Genomic DNA, 26,947 nt, shown 5'->3' with positions numbered 1-26,947 from the left:
TCTTCCCTCTCTTACAGGTCTCCATCACGTAACATTCATTACGAGCCTTTATGGGTAGGAAACCTATAAAGTGCCTGCTGTGCCTATACTTACACTATAAAGTTAATGTGTCCATCCTTACTCTTTTTCCTGTCTCTAAAGGCCCACGCTGTTCCTAGTGACACAATCCAAAAAGGGAGCAGGAAAACAATGAAACTCCAGGACCCTGTAGCTTGGAGGTTACTAGTTGAACTGGGCATGCCCAGTCACCAGGCAGATTTTTTCGATGAAGTGGAAACTACAACAGCGCTTACCGTGTGCGCGGAGGTGGGCGTGCCCTCGTGGAATTTAGAATGTTGCCGCAGCCAATGGGGCCTCGCGGCCGGCTGCCGGGGCTCCTCATTGGGTGAGCGAGGAGACGAGCGAGTAGAGGGCCCCTGGAGGGAGCCGCGGAGGTGCAGGTCGGAGAGGCCGGGTACGCCGTGCCCTGCGCGTGAGCAGCTGCAGGGGCAGCGGCAGCATCCAGCGGCGGTGTCTGCAGTTCCACCCCGTAGCTTTACTTTTTAGCTGCACGAACGTAGTCATTATGCCGAAGAGAAAGGTAAGTCTCACCAAAAAGATTTCAAAGGCCTTCAAATTGTGCTTACAGCGGATCTTGTCATTGCAATGGATTGCGCGGAATGCACTTGGTAGTAACTCCGGGTTTGCGAATCTTTTTGCTTCTCCACGCTTGTTTTCAGATGCCTGTTGCAGACATTCCTCCTTCCCTCCCTTCCTCCCTCGGTCCCCAAGGATTTCTGAATGTTACTTTCTCTCCAGCGACGCCGATTCCCTTCTTTTTTGAACTCCTGGTAACTGGAATGGTTTCCACCTTCTAACAAGAAGAAGCAAAAGCGCTTTCCATTCCCCTTTCCAGGAGGGGAGTTTCCTCTTTGAAACTGCCGGGTTGTGGAAAAGCAGTGATTGGGGGAAAACAAGTCCATGCATAGAGAGATCGAAAAAAATAAATAAGTCGGGCAGATGTTGGGGTTATTCCCAGGTGGGCCTAGCCCACGGCTGGGCGCGCCGCGTTGGCTCTGAGGCCAAGAGAGAGGGAAAGCCATGTTTAAAATAGCACTCACCCCCCTGCTCGCCTCCGCTGCAGACCCGTATGTACCAACTCCAGTGTCAATCAGGGCTGGGGACGGCGCAGGCGGGGCCGGGCTGCCGGGACCTGCCCGCAGTTCGCGGCGGGAGCGGCGGAGTTAGCCACGCACCGGACGGGACGGCGCCAGTGGCGCCCACTCTGGCTGCCAAGGGCAGGGGCCACCGGGTCCACTCTGGCGACCCAAGCCCACACTCAGTCGGGCAAGGCGGGGTGCGCGAGCTCCCAAGTCCCTCGGTGCTCACCGGGAACTGGGATCATTTTCGTCTGGGCTTCGGTTCCTTTTGGACTATTACGTCCCCTTCCGCGCGGGTCGCGGACACCAAGTATCGCACACCGCGACGCACGTTTCCGTAGGTGCCGGGCTCGGACCCCGTCGTTGTCCCGGGGAGGGAAGGGAAGGCTTGCCTCCACCCTGAGAAAACCGGTGTGTGGCGGCTGTTCTGAGAAAATGCTTTGCACCCTCCCACCGCCTGCCAGCAGTGTGAGCCAGTGAGTGTATTAAATTTGAGGCAAAATTACAAATAATATCCTGCATCATCAATTAAAAACTGTGGACTGATTGGTGTAAATGAATGCGTTACTTTAAAATATTGAAGTTTTAAAAATACAAGGTTTTGCTTTCTTACCTACCATTACTAAGAATTTGGTGGAAACTTGTCGCCACTTTTTAACAAATATAACGAAAGTGGTTTTTTTTTCTTAGAGTTTATCGTGCACATACTATGTGCTTCATATTGTGGGAAGAATTTGGCTTGCGTGATTTCATTTACTCCTCAGTACACCCCATTGAACTAGGGCTTAGAGACATGAGTTACCCAACATTTCACCAACCAATTGCTAGTAACCAAGGTTTAATTAGATACTGTAGGTTCAGAGTCCTTACTTTCAAACATTATTCACTCATTCTTTTCATTTAGTGGTGGTAGGTGAAGAGGAATTTAGGAAATGCAGAGATTCCCAGCCCTAGAAAATGGATGGCATTTACTAATATTTGAGATTCATTATTTAAAGTTAATGTTTATGAAAGTATTGTTTTTCTAGCCCTGTTTTACTAGAACTAAGATATTTAAAATGATGCCACTATTTTCAGCATTTTATCTGAGGTTCAGTGACAGGGTTGGGAATTCTAGTAGAGTCACATCCTTACAGAGTGAATGGTGCCTTCTCCTTTCCTGAGAATTATTAACAAATTTAAATGAACAGTAACTTAGATATGCACAAAACCCATTATTATAATGGACCCTGATGTGCTGGAGTCCTTGTTGTTAAAGGGCCAGAATTGGTGAAATCATTCTTACCTTCCCTTGCTGTCCACCTTTCTAAAGAAACAGTAGGGAAGAAAAGAATTACAGTAGAGGAACTGTCTTTTGGTTATTGTTTTATTTCCCTGGAAGGCAGGGAGCACCCCTGTGAAGAAGCTAGCCAGCCATCCTGGGACTAGAGACAAACCTGTGTACAAGTACCTGAATGTCATCCCTCAGGACATCAGAGTATTCTTCAGAGATGGAAAAACTGTCCTTGATTAGTAAGAAGGCTCTTCATTTATACCTGGAGCCCAAAGTTGATACCTGAAAAGAAGCAGCCACAAATTAAACATAGCTAACGTGGCCATCCCATCTATCAGTCAGACCTTAGAGCTGCCTCATAGAATCCTGGAGTTTGTTGGAGCTTACATTGGAAAGCACTATCTTTAGGTAAAGCCTGCCTGGATGCAAAGAGAAGAACTGAAAACAATCTGTGCCTAGCTTCTTGAGATATGTAAAGCTGGGGCAACTGCTAAAGCATTTACATACTACTCCACATTATTTTTCTTGACTAAAGGGACTGCCTGTTCTACATTATAATACATTTGAGGAAAGTGCCCCACAATACCTTTTTTTTTTCTCCATCTTGGCCCTTTTTTTTCAACTTTTCCCGGAAATCAAGAAAAGTTACTTAATGAACACCTGTTTAGGCTGTTCTGTAGTGTAGGATCTGGAATCCTACCACTGCTTTAATGTCGTAGGGATACATAGTTTGCTCTCATGGAACTTATATTTAATTCATTGAAGATGATAAGAGTGACAGGCACTAAACACTTGAATAATGTTAAGACTGTATATATGTGCCAGAATATATAGTAGAGGTATAGATTCTAAATGCTGTAGAATTGATAGGGAAAAAAGGTTGAATTTGGGCTGGTCTTGCAAGGGTGGGTGGGACTCAAATATATACAGAGAAAAACAGTCATTTTCTGTTATCAGGCATTTCAATGCCTCTTCTAATTATTTCTTAACCAGCTACACAACTTAAAAGCCATAATATCCACATTAATATAAAATGTTCTTTTATTTCTTAATCATATCTTTGTTTTATCTCTTTGTGTGATAGTTATAGCTATGTTAAACCAAATAGGTGTTTTTTTTTTTTAATAACTGCTGTAGAATTTTTTGAAGCACTCAACAATAAGGAATTCTTTCGTTAGCATTAAATCTCCTTCTGAGTTTGTAAAATAAGAATGAAATTCAGTTTCCTGTATTTATTACCTAATAGGTGATGGGTCATTCACCATCTATTAATAGTGAGTGACATAGCAAGGAAAATGATAATATGCATGAATGCAGTGGTTGTGAGATAATGAGTGACTGAGTTCTAGAGTGTTCTGGTCAGACATCCATGAATGCCTACACTGGTCACGTTGTTATATGATGATATGATGTCCTACAAAGAGGCATCAGCCAGTGAGGCCTAGAGTCATAGCCTGGCATGATTAGCAACAGCAAACACATTTTCACATCCTTCTTTTTATTTTTCCAGTATCTCATCACTAGAACTATTGGAAATACCTAGTGTATCACATCAGAAGTTCTCTAATGAGGCAGTTGTCCATGAATTTGGGGTATAAACATTCGTGTTTCTTTATACACTTAAAGGCTTAAGGAAGAAAAGGCTGTCTGCCTCTAGCTTTGAAATTTGAAATTAGGGTTTTTTTCTCTTAAAGTAGAAAGGCCCAATAGTGCTGGGCTTGGCACGGAGGATGATTAACAATATTCAAGGTTTCTGATTAATGTTTCAAAAGAATATCACATGTCAAAACACCAGAGACAGACTCTGGAAGTGAAAATACAGATGAATGTGACTACATGAAAATGAATATTTCTGTATGACAAAAAGAAAAACCTATTGTTAATAAAATCTAAAAACTTACGAAAAACTGGGAAAAAATATTTGTACCACAGATCACCGAAAACAGTTTGCTAGTTTAAAAATATAAAAGAGTCTCACATGTTCTTATGGGAAAGATGTATATTTAGAAACTAGCAGACCCAAATAGATGAAATGTTTAGATTTGCTAGAAATCAAAGAAATGTATATTATTAAGAATAAGGAGATGTGATTTTTTAAAAAACCAGTCTGGTAAAAAAGATTGGAAGTATCACTGCTAAGTGCTGAATTGTACTGACACTCTAGCAGCAGTCAGGCTATATGGATGGGAATATAATTTACTTTAAAAAAAAAAAAAAAGCTTGGGGCGCCTAGGTGGCTCAGTTGGTTGAGCGTCTGACTTCAGCTCAGGTCATGATCTCACAGCTCGTGAATTCAAGCCCCGCATCGGGGTCTGTGCTGACTGCTCAGAGCCTGGAGCCAGCTTCAGATTCTGTGTGTGTCTCTCTCTCTGCCCCTAACCCACTCGCATTCTGTCTCTGTCTCTCTCAAAAATAAATAAATATTAAAAAAAAAAGCTTTATTGGAGGTATGATCTACTTCCCATAATGTCCATTCATCTATGCAAATCAATAATTTTACATACATTTATAGAGTTGTATGACATTACCATAATCCAGTTTTGAGCCATTTCCATCACTGGAGAAAGGTTTCTCAAGTTTTTTACAGCCAGTCCCTGCTCCCACCCCAGTCCTAGGCAACCACGAATCTACTGAGATTTGCCTTTTCTGGAAATTTTACATAAAAGGAATCAAACAATATGTAGTCTTTTGTGTCTGGTTTCTTTCAGCATAATGTTTCCGAGGTCCATATGAGTTCTAGCGTGAATCAGTATTTCGTTCTTTTCTGTTGCCCAGTGATCATCCATTGTTCATCCTTTCACAAATGGATGGACATTTGGATTGTTCCAGGTTTTAGTTATTATGAATAACGCTGCTGTGAATATTTATATGTAAGTCTTTCATGGGCACATTTTCATCTGTCCTGGGAACTTTCCTAACTGTAGAACTGGTGGGTGGTTTGAAAGTCTATTTTGTAACGTTTAGGTAACTTCCAAACTGTCTTCCAAAGTGATTGTACATACCATCAATGGATGAGGGTTCCAGTGTTTCAACATCACTGATATTGTCAATTTTAGTTTAGTTTTTTTCTTTGTAAGGTTTGCATTTATTTTTGAGAGAGTAAAAGTGGGGGAGGGTCAGAGAGAGGGGGGGACAGAGGATCCAAAGCAGGCTTCATGCTGATAGCAGTGAGCCTGATGCGGGCAAACTCCTGAACCGTGAGATCATGACCTGAGCCAAAGCCAGACACTCAACCAACTGAGCCACCCAGGTGCTCCTGATATTGTCACTTTTTATGCTTATAGCCATTCTAATAAATTTAATTTGTATCTCCATAATAACTAATGACGATGAGCATCTTTTTGTGTGCTTACTAGCATAATGTATGTCTTAGGTGAAATGTCTATTCAGATGTTTTTGCCCGGTTTTTAATTGGGTTGTTTCTTATTGAGTTGTTAGAGTTCTTTAAATATTCTAACACAGGGCCTTTATCAGCTATGTGATTTGTAGATATTTTCTTCCAATCTGTGGCTTTTTAAAATTTGGAAAAACAGATGTTTTTTTTAATTTTGATAAATCCATTTAGTGTCATGTTTAATAAATCTTTGCCTAATCCAGAGTCACAATTATTTTCTCATAAAGCTTTATAGTTTTAGCTCTTATATTTGGTTCTATGATCCACTTTGAGTTAATATTGTACCTAGCGTGAGATAAGGGTTTAAACTCTCTCTCTCTCTCTCTTTTTTTATTTTTTGGCATGTTGATAGCCAGTTTTCCCAGCACCAGTTGTTGAAAAGACTATTCGTTTGCCACTAAATTGCTTAGGTACTCTGGTGGAAAATCGGTTCGTCTTAAATGTAAAGGTTTCTTTCTGGGCTGTCAGTGATATTCCATTGTCTATATGCCTGTCCTTAGATCAGTACTGCATTATCTTGCTTACTATGGTTTTAGAGTAAGATTTGAAATCTGGTAGTGTCAGTCCTCCAGCTTTCTTCTTCTTTTTCAGAATTGTTGTGTCTGTTGTATTCTTTGCATTTCCATATAAATTTTAGAATCAGCTTATAAACTTCTACAAAAATACCTCCCTTGACTTTAATAGGGATTGAATTGAATCTGTAAATCAATCTGGGGTGAATAGCCTTTTTAACATACTGAGGTTTCCAGTATGAATATGAAAGGGTCTAACTACGGGTAGTGTGCCATCCAGATGCTTACTGAGTTTAATTGAGTTAATATTGAGATGGTACCTATGTTTGAGTAAAGGCTCCAAAATGGCAGGGTTGTACATTTTATTCATTCATTCACTCATTCCATGTTAAATAAACATTTATTGAGTATCACCTTTATGCAGAGTATTATCATGTTGGGAGAATAAGTGAATTGGATTTTTTTCCAACCCTTTTTGAAGTGAATGAGTAAATGCCCCTATTTTTAAGGATCCTTTAGTCTGATAGGGTAGGTAGTATACACATGTAAATATTTATAATTTATGGCAAGAAATGATAATGAGCCACAAGAAAAGATAAAAGCATTGAAAGGTTTGGCCAGACCACATGTCCAGAGAAAAAATACTGACAAGAAATTGTTTGGTTAAAAGGGTTGAAGGTGATAGGTTTGTTTGTTTTTTTTTAAATCTCAAGAGGATCAGTGCTAGTTGGTTATTAAAGGTGATCTGTCATTGGTTTTTCTGTGAAGTCTTGCTTTCTTTGAAATATGAGGAAGTTAAATTCAAGGACTGTTAACAGTTGAGATTAGATTGTATGCAGTAACTACCCTCCCTCATTAGTGCCTTTCTTTTAACTACTGTCTTGTATTTTTATTTTTATTTTTTTACTCTCTTCTATTTTAAAGGTAGTTGTCTGACAAGCACCATGTTTCTAAATTGGGACACATTGTTTGATTACCTAATTTAGATTTAACTTTGTAATCTTCCTAATTTGACTTGACTGTGAAATATTTGATGGCTCTGATGTTTCTCATATCCCATGCACCTAGCACAAGTAGTATAACTATTTGTTGAACAAGTGCATGAGTGAATCATTTCCAAGGGAAGAAAGTAGTAAGTTTAATTATTTCATATGTTTGTTGAGGAGGTAGTCCAGTAGGGTTCTGACATGTACCGTTTACTGGCTGTATGATTTAGGGCACATTACTTCACTTCCCCCTAAACTTCTAAGTTCCTAATTCTCTAAGACTCAGTTTTCTTGTCTATCAAACTGGGATACAAATATTCTTTACCTCATTGGGTTGTTGGAGAAATTAAATGAGATTGTGAATGCAGAGTACTTCGCATAGCACTTGCCATGTGTAGAACACATGGGGTGTTCGTTATTGTGATAATGATATTTTCAATTATTCAGAGAACTACAGTGAAATAATAATAAATAAGCACCATGCTTCCATTTGGTAGGAGGATAAAATGGCACACAGTGTGGATAGGGAACAGGTAGATCGCACAGTTTAATTAACTGCAGTTACAGAAATAGATGTTCAACAACTGAATAACAAATGTAGTGTTTTTGAAGGAATATAAGCTTTAATCTGGTGCATTTTTACAGGGTTGTGTTTTCTCAAAGAAAAAATATGTTTAAAAATATCTCCATATAACATTAAAATTCCCTTGGCAAATCAGTTATCAAGTGATCCTCTTTTCCTATACTTTCCACCTAAAACACTGCTTTTGTTTATACCCAAGTTAAATATATTCCACTTTCCTGCAGGGTACAATTTGGAAATGGTGACTGAAATAAACACCATTTAAGCTGTCTGCTTTCACAGTACCTAGTATGTTGAAATATGATGTTAGTCTCCTGAGTAATTTAAAAATCAGTGTTGAAGATAACAAACCAAATCAAAATGTTGAATTCCTTTTTCCCTGGCTGCTTATTTTTTGTACGTTTCACTGTCTTCTTAGAAGAGTTCAGTCAAATCAAGTATTGGTTCCTGGTCATGGTATTTATTGAGTCCAGTGTTATTATATCTTGTGGACACATTCAGAAATGGCCATTTAGAGATGCCTAAGGCAAATGCATATTTGATCACACTTAAAGTAAATGATACACTATTCAGAAGTCGGGAAATAGAAAAAACAGTTTTAAATTTCAAAATGAGTTGCAAATTTAATATTTCAAGGGAAACGCAGCAGTAACAACATATAAATACATTTATTACTATTAAAATTTAAATAGCTACCATTTATTAAACTCCTGGATGTACCAGACCTTAGCTATTATATGCTTTACATTCATTAGTTTAAACCCAAGTATGTGAAGCTACTAGAAACAAACATATATGGGAAGTATTATGGTGTAATTTCATATTAGTTCATGTTATTCTCACAACAGTTATGTGAGGCTATTCTCATCTCACAGATACGGTAACGACAGCCACGATAACTAACATTTAGATGGCTTTCTGGAACTCAGGCACTGTTCTGAGCACTCTGCATTAATGAACCGAACCCTCCCAACCACCCAGTAAGGTATGTACTCTTCAGACTGTGGTCTCACAGAAGGCCCCCATGATAAGAAATGGCCCAGCTGGGATGCAGTCCTGGCAGTCTGGCTCCAAAGCCTGTGCTTTTAACCGCCGAGCCCTACGGCCTTTCTCATACACAGAAGAGAATACTGGGATTTAGTAAGATTAAGGAATTCCCCCCAGGTCACACAGCTAGGAGGTAATAGATCCAGGAATTCTAAGCCAACCCTCTTTACCCAAGAATTTTGCTCTTAACCATTACACCACAGTACGTCCCATAAATGTTTGTATCTAGGAACCTCATGTAGTTTTACTTAAACTAAGATGCCCAATGAATGAAACAAGGAAAAATCAAGAGTTATATAAATACGTAAATGTTTCTTTGATTAAAATGTTGTCTTTATTAACAGACATAGGCTGATGGCCATTTTTTCTAGGTGCCAGTACAAGTTACCCAAGAAGTATTTATTATTTATGATCATGCCTTAAGGTTGGCCTCAGGGTCAGGCCTCTGCTTCTGAGAGAGGCACATACATTATCGTGAAGGTTTCTGGTATGCCAGTAACTAATAGACTGTAGAGCCATATACAAGATATATATGTATACATGCACAATTTCCTCACCCAAGTATTAATATCTTTGAGTGTTGAAAGTCTAAGACTCAGTGTTTCTTCAAATTACAATAAACTGCTGGATTTACTATTTCCAAGATATATTGTCTTCATTAATTTGTTCTATATAGGCTAATAGAGATACTCCCCTGTGATCAGAAATACATAAGTACACTTGCATATTATACAATATATTGAGAGGTTGCAACGTAAATATTACATTACCATTACTTAAGCATTGGGTTTAAAAAATGAGCCGATGCTTTTGTTTTGGGAACTCTTTGAATAGAATAGATTTCTAATTTGGAAAATCTATTGAACCTAGGACTGAGTGGATTTTTATTTCAGAGTTCTGGTTTACCAATTATTTAATGTTTAATTACATTTATTTTTTTAATTTAATGTTTGTTTATTTTTGAGAGAGAGACAGAGAGACAGAGTCCAAGCAGGGAAGGGGAAGAGGGAAAGGAAGATAGAAAGAGAGAGAGAGAGAGAAAGAGAGAGAGAGAGAGAGAGAGAGAGAGAGAGAGAGAGAGAGAGAATCCCAAGCAGGCTCCATGCTGACGAACTATGAGATCATGACCTGAGCTAAAGTTAGAGGCTCAACCAACCAAGCCACCCAGGCTCCCCACAAAATTTGTTTTTAAAAGGTATACTATAAAGTGATATTAGTTTAAAATTATAATTTGATTATGTGACCCCATGCAAAGATAAATACAAAGTCTACCCTGGGTTCCTTATTTATTTTTCTTTTTTTTCTCTTTCTCTCTCTTTTTTTTTCTTTGTGGATATAAGCTGTGTTTTTTTTTACAATACTGGGCAGAATTCTATTTTGTAAGAAATCATGAGTATTAAGTGTGGTGTATGTGGGCGATAAACATACCAAAGATTTGAGGTGGTCAAAATGTGAAGCTTTGAAGGCTCCTTCTGAAGTTCTACATTCCATATAATAATTTTTTTAAAACTCTCTTCTTTCTACTTCTCATGGCTTTCCTTTACCTCTTAGTTATAATTTTTAATTTTATTATCCCCCTTTTTTGTGGCCACAGGTCAGTCATATCAGAGCTAGCTGATTAGTTTTGCAAAAATACAAGGACATCGTAACTGTGCTAACCATTTGCTAGAAATTAATTCATACCAGGGCAAATAGGAAAATAAAGTAACCATCTGGAAAGATCCCTGGTATAAAAGTTGGAAGACTTGGGTGTAGTGTGGACTCCACCACTCTTTAGAAGGGGAAAGTCACTTGACTCTTTGAACTTCTACTTTTCATCTGTAAAATGGGACTATTAAGGTCACGCCTCTGTATTCCCATGCTATTGAGAGGACCAAATACAACAACAATGTAAAAGTACATTGAAAATGTAAAGTGCGGGGCACCTGGGTGGCTCATTCGATTGAGCCACCGACTTCAGCTCAGGTCATGATCTCACAGTCCGTGAGTTTGAGCCCCACATCAGGCTCTGTGCAGACAGCTCAGAGCCTGGAGCCTGCTTCAGATTCTGTGTCTCCCTCTCTTTCTGCCCCTCCCCTGCTCATGCTCTGTCTCTCTCTGTCTCAAAATAAATAAAGACATTAAAAGAAAAAAGAAAAATGTAAAGTTCTACAAAAATTGATTGTTTTAATAGATAAAAATACTTTTATCTGTGTATGTAACCATTTAGAAACCCAGAATAGTACATTTATGTGCATCTCAACATACAGTATTTTTAATGGGACATTGTTTATTGTTATTCCAAGAGGCTCACCAGTGAGGGGGAAATAGGAAACACTCCACTATATATTATGTGTTTGTTGGCTACATCTATAGATTAAAATATTTCCCAATCTGGAAACCCTTTGCTCTTCTAGCATCCTAGATCTGCACCTAATTTTTAAATTCGGAAAACTAACAAATCAGTCTGAGTGTTGTAGTAGTTAAGGGAATGAACTCTGAGGACATCTGGGTTGTTCATCAGTTAAGCGTCCTATTCTTGATCTCAGCTCAGGTCTCCATCTCAGGATCATGAGTTCAAGGCCCACATTGGGCTCCATGCTGGGCATAGAGCCTACTTAGAGAGAGAGAGAGAGAGAGAGAGAGAGAGAGAGAGAGAAAGAGAGAGAGGGAGAGAGAGAGAGAGAGAGAGAGAGAGAGAGAGAGAGAATGAACTCCGAACCAGCCTACTTCGGTTTAAATCCCAGGTCTTCACTTACAGGCAAGTTTACCAGCTGGGTAATCTGGAGCAAGTTACTTAACCTCTCTAGTCTCAATTCCTCATTTATAAAATGGACATGATGCTAGTTTACCAACTTCACAGGATTGTGGTGAGGTTTAAAACATTTAGATCATTGCCTTGCACATAAGTGCAGTATACATTGTTTGTTATTATTATTCCTCTTGGCCCCTTGTCTCTTTCACTTGTACTCATGAAGAAACTTGGGCACAGGGAAGTGAGATGTGAGCCACACTAGAATTCAGGCTTCTGACTTCAACCAGGTGCTTTCCCATTGATGCAGTACAACTCACATGAAAAACGTAACTCGGATAGAAGAGGAGATGTGTGAAATATTTAAGACTATTTCATTAAAGATATACTTCCATTATTGCACTATATATATATATATATATATATGCTAATAAAATTTCACTGAACATCCTAGAACATGGCTTATTCTTTATTTTTGGTTATCTTTTGTACCTGAATACAATGTGAGATATTTTCCCTAAAAGTATCCCTCAGGAAAGAGATAGTTGCTATTTATTTCAGTTCATCCAAAGTGTTCTAAAGCAGAGTTTTTAACTCAATTATTTTTATCTCTAACAACAAAATAAAATTTGGGGAAGACATACTGGCCTGACATGACATTAATAACTGCAATTTGGATTTATGTAAGTTGATGAAATTAACAGACATAAGCAAGGAAGGAGGTAGCAGAGAAATGTAATATTAGTTTGATTATTAATCCTCTTAAAATGATCTCTCAGTTGTAAGTATTGGGTTTTTAAAGATTATTTTACAAAGCAATGAAGTATTGGAGGATCCCAAACATAGGCCTACGGGATGAATGAAAAACAATCATGCTAATGTTAAATAATGATCCTGTGGCTTTGAATCAATATTTTAGTATCTGTTTCGTGTGTCATAGGAATATTTGAATTTAAGAGAACTACCTGTTATTTTAAAAAACCTCCAGAATTTCATGGGCATTGCCCCATTTGAGGAGAGGGGGCGGGGAATTCACACTGTGTTAAAAAGTTGAGTTCTGTGTTCATTTTAGCCGAAGAGTGATAAGAGTTAGTTATGGGCACATTTCTCTGTGTGGATTACTTTGATTTTTTGTCCCAGAATTTCCTCTGCTAACCAGCTCACTATTAGACTGCTTCTTTCCTGTAGCCTTGGGTTTATAACAGAAAACATAAAATTAATTTTTAAAGAAATTTTGATAAAGAGATTTAAAAAAAAAATACTGGCCAGGGTGCCTGGGTGGCTCAGTAGGTTAAGCGTCAGTAGGTTAAGCTCAGATCATGATCTACGATTCATGAGTTTGAGCCCTACATCTGTCTCTCTGCTGTCCCCGTAGAGCCTGCTTCTGATCCTTTGTCCCCCTTTCTCTGCCCATCCCCCGCTCGCACTCTGTCTCTCTCTCTCTCTCTGTCTCTCTCTCTCTCTCAAAAAATAAACTTTAGGGGCGCCTGGGTGGCGCAGTCGGTTAAGCGACCGACTTCAGCCAGGTCATGATCTCGCGGTCCGTGAGTTCGAGCCCCACGTCAGGCTCTGGGCTGATGGCTCGGAGCCTGGAGCCTGTTTCCGATTCTGTGTCTCCCTCTCTCTCTGCCCCTCCCCCGTTCATGCTCTGTCTCTCTCTGTCCCAAAAAATGTAAATAAACGTTGAAAAAAAAAATTTTTTTTAAAAATAAAATAAATAAACTTTAAAAAAGAAATACTGGCCAGCAAGTTAGAGAAGAATCACCTCAAAGTAATACCTTTCCTGGGTTATAAGAAGTAATTACTGGTTTATTTGCACTGTTATATCTGCTCCCTAATTTCCTGCATTGGCATGGACAACCCAGGAGTTGAGACTGGATTTGTTCTGTGGCTGCTGGAAAATGATTGCTTGAATTGCATAGATACTGTAGGCTCTCAGGTAGTGCACTTACAAAGCAATAGCCCTTGTCTCTCAGTCTTAGAAGAAAATCTCTGAGAGCCGACACTTACCAATCATTAAGACTTTTTGGAACTTTGACATAAGGCCCAGCATTTGTTGCTGAGACTCCCGAGCCCTCCCCTTTCTTCTCCTGTGTAGCTTAGAAGAAACATGGCACAAGCCGGGTACTAGCCTCACCACGTCCAGCCGTCTGCCACACCCTCCATATCTCTCTGCTGTGAGAAGTCCACAGGCTCATGCTGTTTGAACTGTTCCCAAGCAACTGTTGAAGGGTATAAGGAATTTCCCATCTTCTCTGATATCTTCCTGAGTCTGGAGAGAGAAAATTTGGCTTCTGACCACTGCCACCACTGGTGCCCTTCAGTCCAGTGATAACTGCTATTTATTGGAAGAGAAACTCGGCAGTTGGGGAGTTTTTGCCTGTTGATTCCTTATGGGTTGTCTGTGGGATAAAAATTCCAAGTTTCTTTTCTTGGTTTCCTAAAAGGACTGCTGGTCCTGTTTAGTCTTCCGGAAAATGCAGTTGTGTCTCCTCAATGCATTTTTGTGTCCTCAGGGGCGGGGCTGAGGTATGTCCGTGTAAAGAAAGAATGGGGATGGAACAGTTGGTCAGCTGCTGAAGGAATCTGTGCTCCCCGTCAGCTCTCCTACGCTAGCCCAAGGAGAGCTCTGCATCCTTGTGGTAGTGCCCTTGGCTTCCCATCTTGCCCCACTCCAGAGCCTTCATATCAGATGAAACAATTATGAATGATATGTCTTCTTAAAAAAAATTTTTTTTTGATGTTTGTTTATTTTTGAGAGAGACAGAGCATGAGCGGGGGAGGGGCAGAAGGAGAGGGAGACCCAGAATCCAAAGCAGGCTCCAGACTCTGAGCTGTCAGCACAGAGCCTGACATGGGGCTCAAACTCACGGACCACAAGATCATGACCTGAGCTGAAGTTGGACACTTCACGGACTGAGCCCAGGAGCCCTGGAATATGTCTTGAACAGAAAAGGAAGAGGCAGTATATAAGCCAGGTTTATAAGCCATTTAAGAAATGCAGAAAATGCTATGAGTAAACCTAGTCATGGAATTTGTGTGAGGGCCCTGTTAAACTAGACTTAATGGAACAAGTTTGCCTCTAGTCTTTTTTTCTCTCATTATTGGTAATATTTTTATTTGAGAAAAAAATTTAAATACAGAAAAATCCAGAAAATAATATAACATACTCATTTACCCACCTCTCAAATTCACACATTTTAATGTTATCATTTTGCTTCAGGTTTCTTTTTAATAAAATGTTGCAGGTAAAGTTCAGTTTTCCTTAGAACCCCCCCTCCCTTGGTCTCCTTCCATTGTCAGCCTCCCTAGAAGTAACCATTATCATGAATTTGTTGTGTATCCTTCCATTCCATGATTTTATACTTTTATGGTATATATGTCATATATAAATCCTTCATATTGACTGGTGCATTTTTTAAAATTTGTAAAAGTGTAGTCATATGCATATATTATTCTGTTTTTTCCTGTCACTTGACATTATAATGGATAAGTATAATTTGTTTAGGTATATTGTGATTACTAATGTATTTGGACTTTTTCTAATGACTTATTTTGTGGGGTGTTATTTTTGTCATTTGTTTTTTTCCTTCCTTATTGATATAATAATTGCTTAATTTCACTCCTCTTGATTTGGAAGTTTATAGATCCTGTTTCTTACGTTAAAAATTAATGGCTATCTTTAAATTTTATTTTAGCAAAGTCTAAATGATTCTGTGACTGTATCATCCTCCAGAATAAAACCAGGACCCTAGCATGCTTTACCTTCTCATCTGTTCATCCTCCTGTCATTTTTTGTGGTTATTATGGCCTAGAACTGTGCCATCCAGTATGGTAGTCACTAGCTTTGTGAGGAAATTAAGCACTCTTCTTTTTTTTTAATGTTTATTTATTTTTGAGACAGAGACAGAGCATGAACGAGGGAGGGTCAGAGAGAGAGGGAGACACAGAATCCGAAGCAGGCTCCAGGCTCCGAGCTGTCAACACAGAGCCCGACGCGGGGCTCAAACTCACGGACTGTGAGATCATGACGTGAGCTGAAGTCGGTCGCTTAACCGACTGAGTAATTCTTTGTAGATAATCCATCTTTTAACTCTGATAACATGTTTTTTAAATGTTTGTTTATTTATTTTGAGAGAAAGAGCGCATGCATGCAGGGAAGAGGTAGAGAGAGCAGGGGAGAGAGAGAATCCCAAGCAGGCTCCATGCTGTCAGCACAGAGCCCAACACAGGGCTCAATCTCATGGAACACCAGATCATGACCTGAGCCAAAACCAAGAGTCAGATGCTTAACCAACAGCCACCCAGGCACCCCTTACTCCGATAACTAAGATTTTTCTCACTTTACTACAGTTTTACTACAACATGTTTCATGGTATCCTTTTGTTTTGTTTCCACTTTGTTCCTTGGCATAAGCTTTCAACCTGGAGACTTATGACTAGTACCTCTGTTCCTGGCCTCTGAAATGTCTGTTAAGTATATTTGGAGCTTCTCAATTAACCACCATATCTGCTATCCTCTCTTGCGTATTGTTTATTCCTTTATTGCTCTTTGTTGCATTCTGGGCTAATTCCTCAGCACTCTCCGACAATTTACTATTTCTTCTATCCCTGGTCTAGAGTTTGTTTTGAGAGGTGTTTTTTTTTTTTAATTTTTTTTTTTATTTCAATGAGTCTACTTTTATTTTCAGAATTTTGAATTCAAAGATGTTCAACTACCTGTTGGTTTTTGCCAAAGTTCAGGCCTTCTAATGCCGATTCTCTGTCCCCATCTGGTCACCAGGTGTTCAGTGATCCACCATCCTGCTGCCTTGCCCTCAAATCAGCACTCACTGGTACTCCAAACTTCCTAGAATCTCTGCTGGGCCTTGCATCTGGCCACTGTGTATGTCTGCCCCCCCCCCCCCCCCACCTTGCTGGCTCTCAGTTCAGTACCTTTGCCTCTTGGGTGCTGAAGGGGCTTCAGATATGTGAATGAGACCTTTTTGTTTGACCATGGTTCTTTGCTCTCTTGACCATGGGTTCTGGGTTCAAACTGGATTAGCATAAGTTTGCTCTGTCCTGGGAAATGATTTGAGAACCCCTCTGTCTTGGAATTCTTCAGATCTAACTCACCTCATCCTTCCCATCAGCCTCCCAGAAGGTTGAAGTACATCTGAGATCATCGCCATATACCCCCAGTCCCCATTTCCCCCTTTTCTTTGTCTTTATTCCTCACAGCCCCTTGGGACAAAAACTTTGGCCTTCTGCTTCAATCCCTTCATACCATGTCCTGCTTCCTGTCTCCGGCCTCATGGCTAAGTGTTAATGGTAGACCGGGCGTGTGATAAGACAGCCTGAAATGATAAGTCCTTCTGAAATAGTGTATCTGTTACTCTGTGCAACAAAAACAGATAGCAAGGTTACAGGGAGTTTTATGTGCTCACCTTTAAGGGTCTGTTGAATATAATTTGATATTTAATCATTTGGAAGACTCATTAAGATACATATTTCGTTGCATAACATCTGCATAACAACTCAGCGACTCTGAAATGCTCTAACATCTTGCTTGATCATAAGCCCGACGCTTGGAGTTCAGCATCATCATCCTCTGTCATTCATGGATGAACAGACTGAGCCACTGATCAGGTCACTGGCCGAGATCACTACAGCTCCTAGGTAGAGAGCCAACACTCAGGCCCGGGTCCTGACCCAGGATAAAGATGAGTTGGCTTGTTTTGACCAAATTGGTTACGGGCTTGTTAATAGAAAGCCCTTATGGCGAGATTGCCAGAGAAACCAGCTTAGCCTTGAGCTGTAGCTCTTCACATTTCTAGTCTTATGTTCATTCACCTGAAGCCATTAACATCTTCAGTTATACCTGCTTTTTTTTATGTGGAATCTTTCCGGGTTTCTTTTTTTCAGTAATTTGTACCTGACACAGACATTTGGTCAGTGTTTAGAAAGTGATCTCTCAATCATATTGCTGTCACTAATCTACTGCATAGAAGAATCTTGAAAATTTTGTCACTAACATCCATTTTTAACTTTTTTTAATGTCAGTTAACATCAGAATAGTTGTGTGCTGCTTCTTTAAATGCCCACCAGCTGCAGGTGAATTGAAATCTACCAAGTGGCCTAACGGGTATGAATGAGAGCCCAGTGCTTCTTGACAACGGGGTGGCTGGTTTGTGTCCAGAAAGTCGAGTTTGCAGCATGGAGTTGAGCAAAGGGAAATAGCCCATGTAGGGACTATCTTCATATGCTGACACTTTCTAAGATTTTGCTATCTCCAATTTGACTGGCTAATAGGGCAAAATGAGAAGCAGTGTTTCCCTTCATGACAGAGAAGTTTCCAGGGAAGAGGGGAAAACAGTTGGCTGTTTGGGAAACAAGCCAATGTGGGAGGTTCTGGAGAGAAGTGAACTGACAGACCCTGGGTTGAAGGTTTACTGTGTCCTCTGCCTTGAAGAAAAGCTTTTGACTTTCTAAAAGTCTTTGTATACTTCTAGCCTAAGTTTTACATGTTCTTTTATAATCTAAATTTTTTTAAGTTAGCATTATTTCATGTGGACTTTCTGTGTATTCACATAGCCTAACTTTTTTTAATCCCATTGCATTAATAGTTACATAGTTTACTTAAATATTTCTCTGTCATTTGCTGATCATGTGAGTTGTTTCGAGTTAGTCCATATTAGAAAGAGTACAAAGAAAATGATGTTTTTACAAGCTTTCTTTGTGTCCTGGTTCCAAAATAGGAATTACTGGATCTTTATATGATTAGTCGGTGTGTCTTTCTCATATTGGCATGGTGTTTTTTGAAAATATCATGTTAATTAGCTGTGTCACCAGCCCCACCAAACAGTGGGTTTTATGATCTTTAAAACGTTTTCCTCATTTTATCAGCTGAGGCACTACTACATAGCTGTTTCATTTTGCTAAAGCCAAACATCATGGCAAATGTCGGTTTGCTGTTTTCTCTTGGAAACTCTTATTCATATCTTCTGCCCGTTTGTGTCCTAGAGATTGGGTATTCACCTACTACCTTTGTATGGTTTTAAAATATGTGAAATAGTTTGACATTGTAACTAGTTTAGTCATTTTCACCTTGTTTACTGTCTTTAGCCAGTAAAAATACATTGAGATCTGCAGGGTGTGTCACATGAATGTAAGCATATTTTTCCCAGAGTTGTATGCCCCCTAGAAAGTAGTCAGGTTTGAGCTGTCACCAGAGCGGGCAGGTGCTGCCCCAGGGGGGCGTGGATCAAAATTAGGAAACAAATTAGCTGGAGTGGCAGGGCGTTTGGCTGTCCTGCCAAGCCTGTGAATTTGGTCGAGATGTTGAAAGAATAATAATCCGTGACACATTTGTCAAGTCGTATCAAGAAGTGGGCTAGACATCAAAACTAGGCAAGTATGGGACAGAAATATGCTTTTGTGCTCAGGCTGGGCTTTCTTAGCATCCTGCTCTCATCTTAGAGAAACAAAGTCACTGGAGCATGTGGTGGCTTCGTGGCACCGCTGCCACTGGCTCTTGGGTCCCTGTCCTTTAACTAGTGGTGAAATCCTCAACAATCCAATGAAAATTGCTGAGGGTGAACGCATATTAAAAATACATCAGTTTTTATGTGCATATCAGTTCTTGCACCACTCCTGTTTTAAAATTAGAGCAGTTACGCAGATTAAATGCTCTGTGGGGTGTGTGTGTGTGTGTGTGTATATGTATATATATAAAATGTATCCTCTTACAGACTTACTTTTTTCCCACAAAATATCTGTTGACTTACGTGGTCTGGAGAATTGAAAGAGCTATTTTTTCAAATCTGCCTCTAATGTGTGCTTTCCAGTTTAAATACAGTTCACTGAAATATTTTCTTTCCAGTCTCCGGAGAATACAGAGGGCAAGGATGGATCCAAAGTAACTAAACAGGAGGTAAGTGTATCTTTGACTTCCTGTATTTAATTATTTTAACTGGAATTTTTTTTTAACATTGTGAGGATTGTATGTATCTGAATGAATGCAATTCTGAATAAGGCTGTTGAGACTACATAAACCAGAGATAAAAGTGTCACTGTGTAGCATTGCTTGGCGCAGGTAAATTTCAGTTGAGATCACTGATGAGACATTTTCCACTTACTATGTTGTTTATGTTTCTACCTGTCCGTCCTGTTGTCTGTTAAAGTAGATACTGAGAATTCCTTCTGGGCAAAGAGCGAGATAATAGGTAAATTCATCAAGGAGAACAAAGTCTGCCTTTCACAGCAAGGAAATGAAAGATGGTTGATTTAATAAATTCTCTGCTCCAGTGAGTGAATTACACATTTCTTTTTTAGTTCTGAATATTTGCCTAAAAGGAGTCATCTCTAGAGTCAAAAACTGTGGAAGGACACACGAAATGTCGAAATACTGAACTTTTTTCTTTTTTTTTATCAGGAATATTCTTAGGGCTTTGGATAATGAATTGGGCAACAATTCGAAGAAACTCTGTATTAAAATACAGAAACCTCCAAAAAACTAAGAAATTGAGAGAGATGGTTGCATTTACCCACTGTGGTAATATCATGAACTTCTAAAAGGAGATGGATGAAAAAGTAGCAAATTAGAGACTAACTCTGATGACAGCCATTCACTTTTGCACAGAGCTTTACAGTGTGTGGAACAACTGCAGTTCTTACCCTTGACCTTGTAAACTAAAAGAGGTCACGTGAAAGACAGAAACAGTATTTAGTTACAGATTCTTTGATTGAGGGATTCATATTGTGGTTTAATAATTCAGAGGAGTTTGTCATGCATAGCAGAACCGCTCCACAAATGTGTACACGGAAATTTGTTCTGCCAAATGGAAAACCTTTAACAGAATCTATAACTAAATCAATGTAAAAGCCAAACGAACAAAACTGCCTGTCACCAAGGCCCCACCATGCATTGACCCAGCATTTAGTGTCACAGAGTTTGGGAGGTGAAGTTTCTAATCTCAGGTCAAGTTACTAAACACATGGCTCGGACGAACCAAAAAATGGTATGTGCTTGGATTTTCTTAAAAATGGCAAAACTATAAATTGTAGGGCAGTTGGCTAAGTATAACAGATCTTAATGTTTTTAGATTTGGACACAAAATGCGTTTGGATTTTTCCTTTAGGAACTGCTATTTAAATGGATCTGTCAGTCAGAAAACCTAGAAACCATTACACATGATAGATCTTGGATAGTGCTCACTGTCTTTTCCAGCCTTCTACACGGAGCAGCCAAGCTGGTTAGAATATATGTAAAAGATTCTTGCTTATACAGCTGTCTTATACATATTCTATTAGACCCAGAATTTTAGTTATTTATGTTATTTATATATTTTATTATTTTTAATATTTTATTTTATATTATTGCACGTACTACATCGTGGCCAACAAAAATCATTCCTAGAAAACACTCTTTCCCGGTCATGTAAGCTATGACCAGATTAAAACTCATGATTTGTCTTCAGGACATCAACGCACTTGTTTGAAAAGTGAAAAGGTCAGCCAGCTGGTGGTTTAGGGTAAGAACTCTCAAACAGTATATTGATTGATTCCCCCACCACCACCAAAATTGACTGAATTTTCTAGTTATGTCATTGTGTATGCACAGCCTTGACTATAGTGAATAGATATCAGTCACAAAGCGGGATCCTGTATTGAAAATCCTCTTCCACTGCCATGATGTGTGAAGGGCATGGTGCAGAGTATAGTTTTTGGATAATAAATGACCAATGACCAAAACAGTACTTTAGAAGCATTTCCCTTGGCAGTTTGCAAAGCCCTTTCACATTTGTTATTTTATCTGATCCATTTAATAACCCTGAAATGAGGGCAGAGCACATTCATTCCTCAACAGCAATGTATTGTGTACCTTTAATGTTCCAAGCACTGTTCCGGGCTCTGCAGAATCCACAGTGAACCAAAGAAGGAAAATCTCTTCCTTCATGCAGCTTCCATTTTAGTGGGGGGGAGAAAGAGAGTAAAATAAAATCATTGGATATTTGCTATGAAGAAAAATAAAGCCAGGAAAGGGAATAATGAATATCAGAGAATTGCTATTTTTGGTAATAGGTAGGCAGATGTTATTATGTCCAGCTTTACTAGAGGGAACAAGGTCCTGAGAGAAATACATTATTTTCCACAGGTGTCAAACTTGTATATTGCAGAACCAGGAAAATTATCTGAGCCCTGATTCAAAATCCTCTGTCCTCTAGGGCACCTGGGTGGCTCAGTAGGTTGAGCGTCCGACTTCGGCTCAGGTCATGATCTCATGGTCGTGAGTTCAAGCCCCGCATCAGGCTCTGTGCTGACAGCTCAGAACCTGGAGCCTGCTTCAGATTCTGTGTCTCCCTCTCTCTCGGCCCCTCTGCCACTTGTGCTCTGTCTCTGTCTCTCTCTCTCAAAAACTAAATAAACACAAAAAACAAAATCCTCTGTCCTCATGCCACTTTTGTGGTAATCATAAAAACATGGTTATCCAGTACCTTTTCTCTGTCCTCTGCATTCCTTAGCCAATGCTCTGATATCCATGTTTCCCCACTTCCCATTTTTGCAAAGAAGTTAATTTCTTTTCTTTTTTCTTTTTTTAATTTTTATTCATTTTTGAAAGAGAGAGGCAGGGCACAAGCAGGGGTGGGCGGAGAGAGAGGGGGACACAGAATCTGAAGCAGGCTCCAGGCTCTGAGCTGTCAGCCCAGAGCCCGACACGGGGCTGAAACTCATAAACCGTGAGATCATGACCTGAGCTGAAGTCAGAGCTCAACCAACTGCGCCACCCAGGTGTCCCAGCAAAGAAGTTAATTTCCGTTTGCCTCCTCATTTATCTTTGGAAATTAAAAGCAACTTGACTTTTGGTGTTTGTTTGCAAGTACACATGGTCCCTGACTTGTGATGGTTTGACTTACAATTTTTGGCTTTACTGTGGTGCAAAAGCAATACTCATTCAGTAGAAACCATGCTTCCTGGTTTGCTCTTTTCCCAGACTAGCTGTATGTGGCATGGTGTGCCCTTGTGACGCTGGGCACTGGCAGTGAGCCGCAGCTCCTAGTCAGCCCTGTGATCATGAGGGTGAACAACCGATACACTAACAACCCTTCTGTACCCACACAGCCGTTCTGTTTTCCACTTTCAGTCCCGTATCCAATAAATTACGTGAGACATTCAACACTTTATTATAAAATAGCCTTTATGTTAGATGACTGTGCCCAACTGTAGGCTAATATATATGTTCTGGGCACATTTAAGGGAGGCTCAGCTCTGATATTCAGTAGGTTAGCTATATTAAATGCATTTTCAACTTAAGACATTTTCGACTTACTGGATTTATCAGGATGTAACTCCATTGGAAGTTGAGGAAAATCTGTACATGGTCAAACTTAGAAGCATTAAGAAATCTTATAAAAATTAACATACGTCCAGACTCCATGGAAATGGCACATATGTTTCAAGCAATATTCAGCAAAGTCCAGTGATTCTACTTGAATCCAGCTACACCAGTGAACTTTGCCATAGCGAAATAAGACTTCCATGTTCTTTTGCAACCAGGACGTTAAAGTAAAAGGCTCTGTGTCTTTTGGAGTAGCCTTCACCAGAATTTGCTCCAACCCAGGAGCAAATGATGAATTAATCAAATGCTTTTTGAAGAATTTCATTGTACCCAGCACCTATACACCACATTGACAAACCCTCCCATTCTTTGTCTCTGTAACTCTGGGTGACATACCATTCTGAAAGTCTTCTTTCCTCCTCTGATAACCACTTTTGGCCACTTCTCCTGAAGATTCACGATCAACAAATCGGGAGAAATTCTTATTAGCTCTTTTTTTCATAGTAGCCCTGCCCAACAGTCTGAGTCTCAAGGGAATACTTAAAATTCTAGTGCTCTAAGGAGGAAAAAAATAGCAGTCTAGTCTATTTTATATCCAATAAATATAGCCCAATCATTTATAGATTTTTAAGGCTGTGAAAGCTGATGGAACTTTCCAGGAAGGTGTACATGCTTGCATGCATAACCATGCTGCTGACTGTGAGTGAAAGGTTCGTCTCAGCCTCCACTGTTTGCAGTGAAAAAGAAAATCTCTTATGATGGTTGCTGGAAAGGAAAATTTGAGAAAAATCCTTTTTTTATAGCATAGAAAGAAGAGCTGGTAAATTTTAGACAGGAAGTCGTAAAATGATTTTACAGTAAAAGATGTGCTTTTTAGAGATGGTTGGTTTAGACAGCCTGGAGAGGCAGGCCTTGTTTTTGCATTAATTTCCTAGGCTTTTTATTTTGAAACTCTTGTACTGGGCCTGAATTATAAAAAGATAGGGACTCCTTTGGATCAGAACAGCTTTCAGGCCCTGCAGAGCAGTGCTTGCTTAGGTTGGAATGTTTCTGGAAATCCCAGAGGGCTCTCTGACATCCGCCTCTTCAGTTTGCCCAGGTGTTCCCATGGAGAAGAAAGGAGCAACAGCACCAGAGTTGGAAAATCTGTCACATGATTTGGCTTTACTTCAATGAGATTTTCCTCAGGACAACTGCTTGGTGGATAGGAAGGCAGTGATGAGTAATAGTTAATATATTGGCTTCTTTTCAGGCACTAAACTAGACAGTATCCGAGTAGTGGCCTTAGCACACCTCACCTCAAGTTCACACTAGTACACATTTCTGGTGCTTACCCATGAAAAGTGCAGTAGGGGTACAGATGTGAGATAGATGAGGTGAACAGTGAGGTAAGGCCAAGGCGGTACACATAAGTCAACACCAAGCGGAGAGGGGTTCAAATAAGGTCCTTTCACCCCTTCTGAGCATAGAGGCTGCCATTTTTTCCCTTAGAGGGTATATTTTCTAAGCACTCTTCTGCTGGCTATGCTTCGCTTGGGAGATGGTGGTGTAGTTCTTCAGGCCATGCAGAAGCATCAAAGATGAACTCTGTTTGGTAACTAGTGGATGCTCCTTTGCTCTTCCGTGTTCAAAAGAGCATCTGAAGAAGCACAAGTTACGCGCTTGCTGCCTGGTTTGATTGTTACTGTTGTCTTTTCTTTGCTGATACCCAGGTCATTGCAATTAACCGTACTGAGAAAGGCAGCACGGGATTTGGGTTCTGGTTCCCTGCGACTCATGGGTGTGTTTTCATGAATGCACCCATCAGTGCGCTTACGATAATCCTAGCAGACACCGTGGTATTTCCTGTGGGGCGTGTGATACAGGCATGCCTCCCATACTACATGTTGCACTGTACATCCCCTTACCTGGTGCAGTGAATATATCATGGCCACCACTTCACCGACACAGTCTCCTAGTCTCTGCACATTCTGTTAGCTGGCCTTAAGTCCAGCTCTGATTTTTCTTCAGGACCCCAGGGTTAAAATTATTCATGGAGGCTCTGGCCCTTCATTTCCTTCTGTAGTTTAAAGAGAGATGAGTTTAGCTTCCTCTGGCTATTTTCAGCCAGAAAGTTCTGAGGTGTGAAGACGGCATGAAATATTTCTTCCAGTTTGGCCTGACCAGCTGACCTATGCTGACCTCAGCACGGCTTCGAGAATTCCATAATTCCTTGCAATTGTGGCACGGGTTCCTCCTGACCATCTTTGCTGACCCCCTTAAAGAAATTATTTGAAACATTTAAGCTATTGTAAGGGGGCAAAGTCTGTATAAGGCAGCCTGAATTAGGGAAAAGATTGGAGTTCATTTTTTCAGCAAGTATTTTTGAGACTCTACATGCTAGGTGGTACGCATACTATTCTACCAGAGACAGAGCAGTGAGTAAAACAGACAGAGTATGGAGTATTTATTTCTGGAACACTTTTCAAGAAAGGCAGTTATACTTTCAGAATGTGAAATCCCCTGGGGAGCCATCTTTTGCTGATGGTAAGTAGAATATCAGTTCTGTATGCTTATTTCTGAAACTCCTAGAACCGTTGTTGCTATTTTAAATTTTCTTTGCGGCCTCATTTGCTTAATTTGCATCCTTGAAGAGAAAAAGATTTCCTTAAAAATACTAATCTCAACCCAGTTTTTCTAAATTTTCTCAACTTCCAAGTTAAAAGGAAAGATTAGTGAACCTTTTACTCTATCTCAATCTTTCATTAAACATATGCATTTAGCAGATAAATAAATGTGCTTATTTGGTTACAGATAAGAGGAAGCATTTCTTGTGAACTGCCTAAGATTTATAGTCATTCTCTTTTCTAACATAGTAACAAGTCAGGGAACTCCTATTTTGGTTTCTACACAATTATGTAACTCTTCTTTTGTATTAATTTATAAGTTTTAGTTCTATTTGTAAGGAACAAGAGTCAGACCGGAACTAGTTCTTAAATAGCTCCTCAGTTCTCGTATTGTCATTTTTATCACACAAGTAGATTACGGGTCAGAACCTAAATTAATCTTCCTTTCTTTTTCTTACCCGCAACACCCTTAATTAGGAGAGGCCATTTCTTTGAATAGTGTGTCTGCACCTCTTTAGAAAACTTCCTGTTGAGTACTATGGTTCCCAGGGCACTTGAAGTATGTTTCAGTTATGCTTGCTCACCTGGAGAGGGTAATGGGAGTCATACATTACGCTCTTTCAACAAAGTAAGATACCAAGAATAAATTTTTAAAAATCAGCTGGGTTGTGTCTAATAAAACTGTGTATTTTTCCATTTCCTTTGTAGCCCACCAGACGGTCTGCCAGATTGTCAGCGGTGAGTACTTTAGAACCCCCTTGTTGTTAGTTCTTATGAGTAAATATTCCCTCTGTTCAGGACAAAGCAGCAGAAGGAAGATTAAGGTGTTATTTCCCTTGAGTTTTTTTGTTTCCTTTTTGGAAATCAACGTGGGTCACAATCTGTGGCAAATGTGACTGGTGTTGCCAAGCAATTCAGTTGATCAGATATGTCAGTGAAAAGTAGCTGCCAGCCCCATTACCAGGCGTACAAAGCCCAGGAAGGTGTTTGATATTTCTAGATCTCTGAAACAAAAGAAGCACATTAGCAAAGTCCTACCCTTCTGATTCTGCGTATGATGTGCTAAAGTGGAGATGAATTACGATCCTCTCTCCACGGCCTATACTTTATTCAGAAACATGCTAAAAGTTATTGGAATCCATGCGCTTTAGCCCCATTTCAGAACTAGAGAATCTTTGGAAAAGTAATGATTCCACTTTGCCACTCAGAGTCTCCCTCTGTGGGCCAGGCCTGGGGAAGAGACCAGGGTTAAGATCATTAAAGCTGGGATGGGCAGCTGTGACCAAGCCTTGGCCATGAATGCGCTCCAGGCCTTCTCACCCACCAGGCTGTGCTCCCTGCTGGCTCTTGTGGTCCTCCT

The 26,947-nt window shown here is 39.9% G+C and overlaps 1 protein-coding gene across 6 annotated transcripts in view; it reads left to right on the top strand.

Annotated features, from left to right (window-relative positions):
• Window positions 1-411: 411 nt before the first annotated feature.
• Window positions 412-26,947, top strand: part of HMGN3 (high mobility group nucleosomal binding domain 3) — a 31,220-nt gene continuing 4,684 nt past the window's right edge. For 5 of the 6 annotated variants that reach the window (XM_003986322.5, XM_006931859.4, XM_006931858.4 and 2 more), the window contains exons 1-3: window positions 412-580; window positions 19,526-19,576; window positions 26,296-26,325. In XM_003986322.5, coding sequence (XP_003986371.1) covers window positions 566-580; window positions 19,526-19,576; window positions 26,296-26,325 — 96 coding nt within the window. In that variant the 5' untranslated portion in view covers window positions 412-565. Of the gene's footprint in view, window positions 581-19,525; window positions 19,577-22,385; window positions 25,508-26,295; window positions 26,326-26,947 lie in introns of those variants that run through there. The other variant, XM_045057761.1, reaches the window with a different exon arrangement.

This window comes from Felis catus, chromosome B2 (assembly GCF_018350175.1).
Source record: "Felis catus isolate Fca126 chromosome B2, F.catus_Fca126_mat1.0, whole genome shotgun sequence".
In the NCBI taxonomy this organism is placed as follows: domain Eukaryota; kingdom Metazoa; phylum Chordata; class Mammalia; order Carnivora; family Felidae; genus Felis; species Felis catus.
This window is presented reverse-complemented; position numbering and strand designations above follow the sequence as displayed.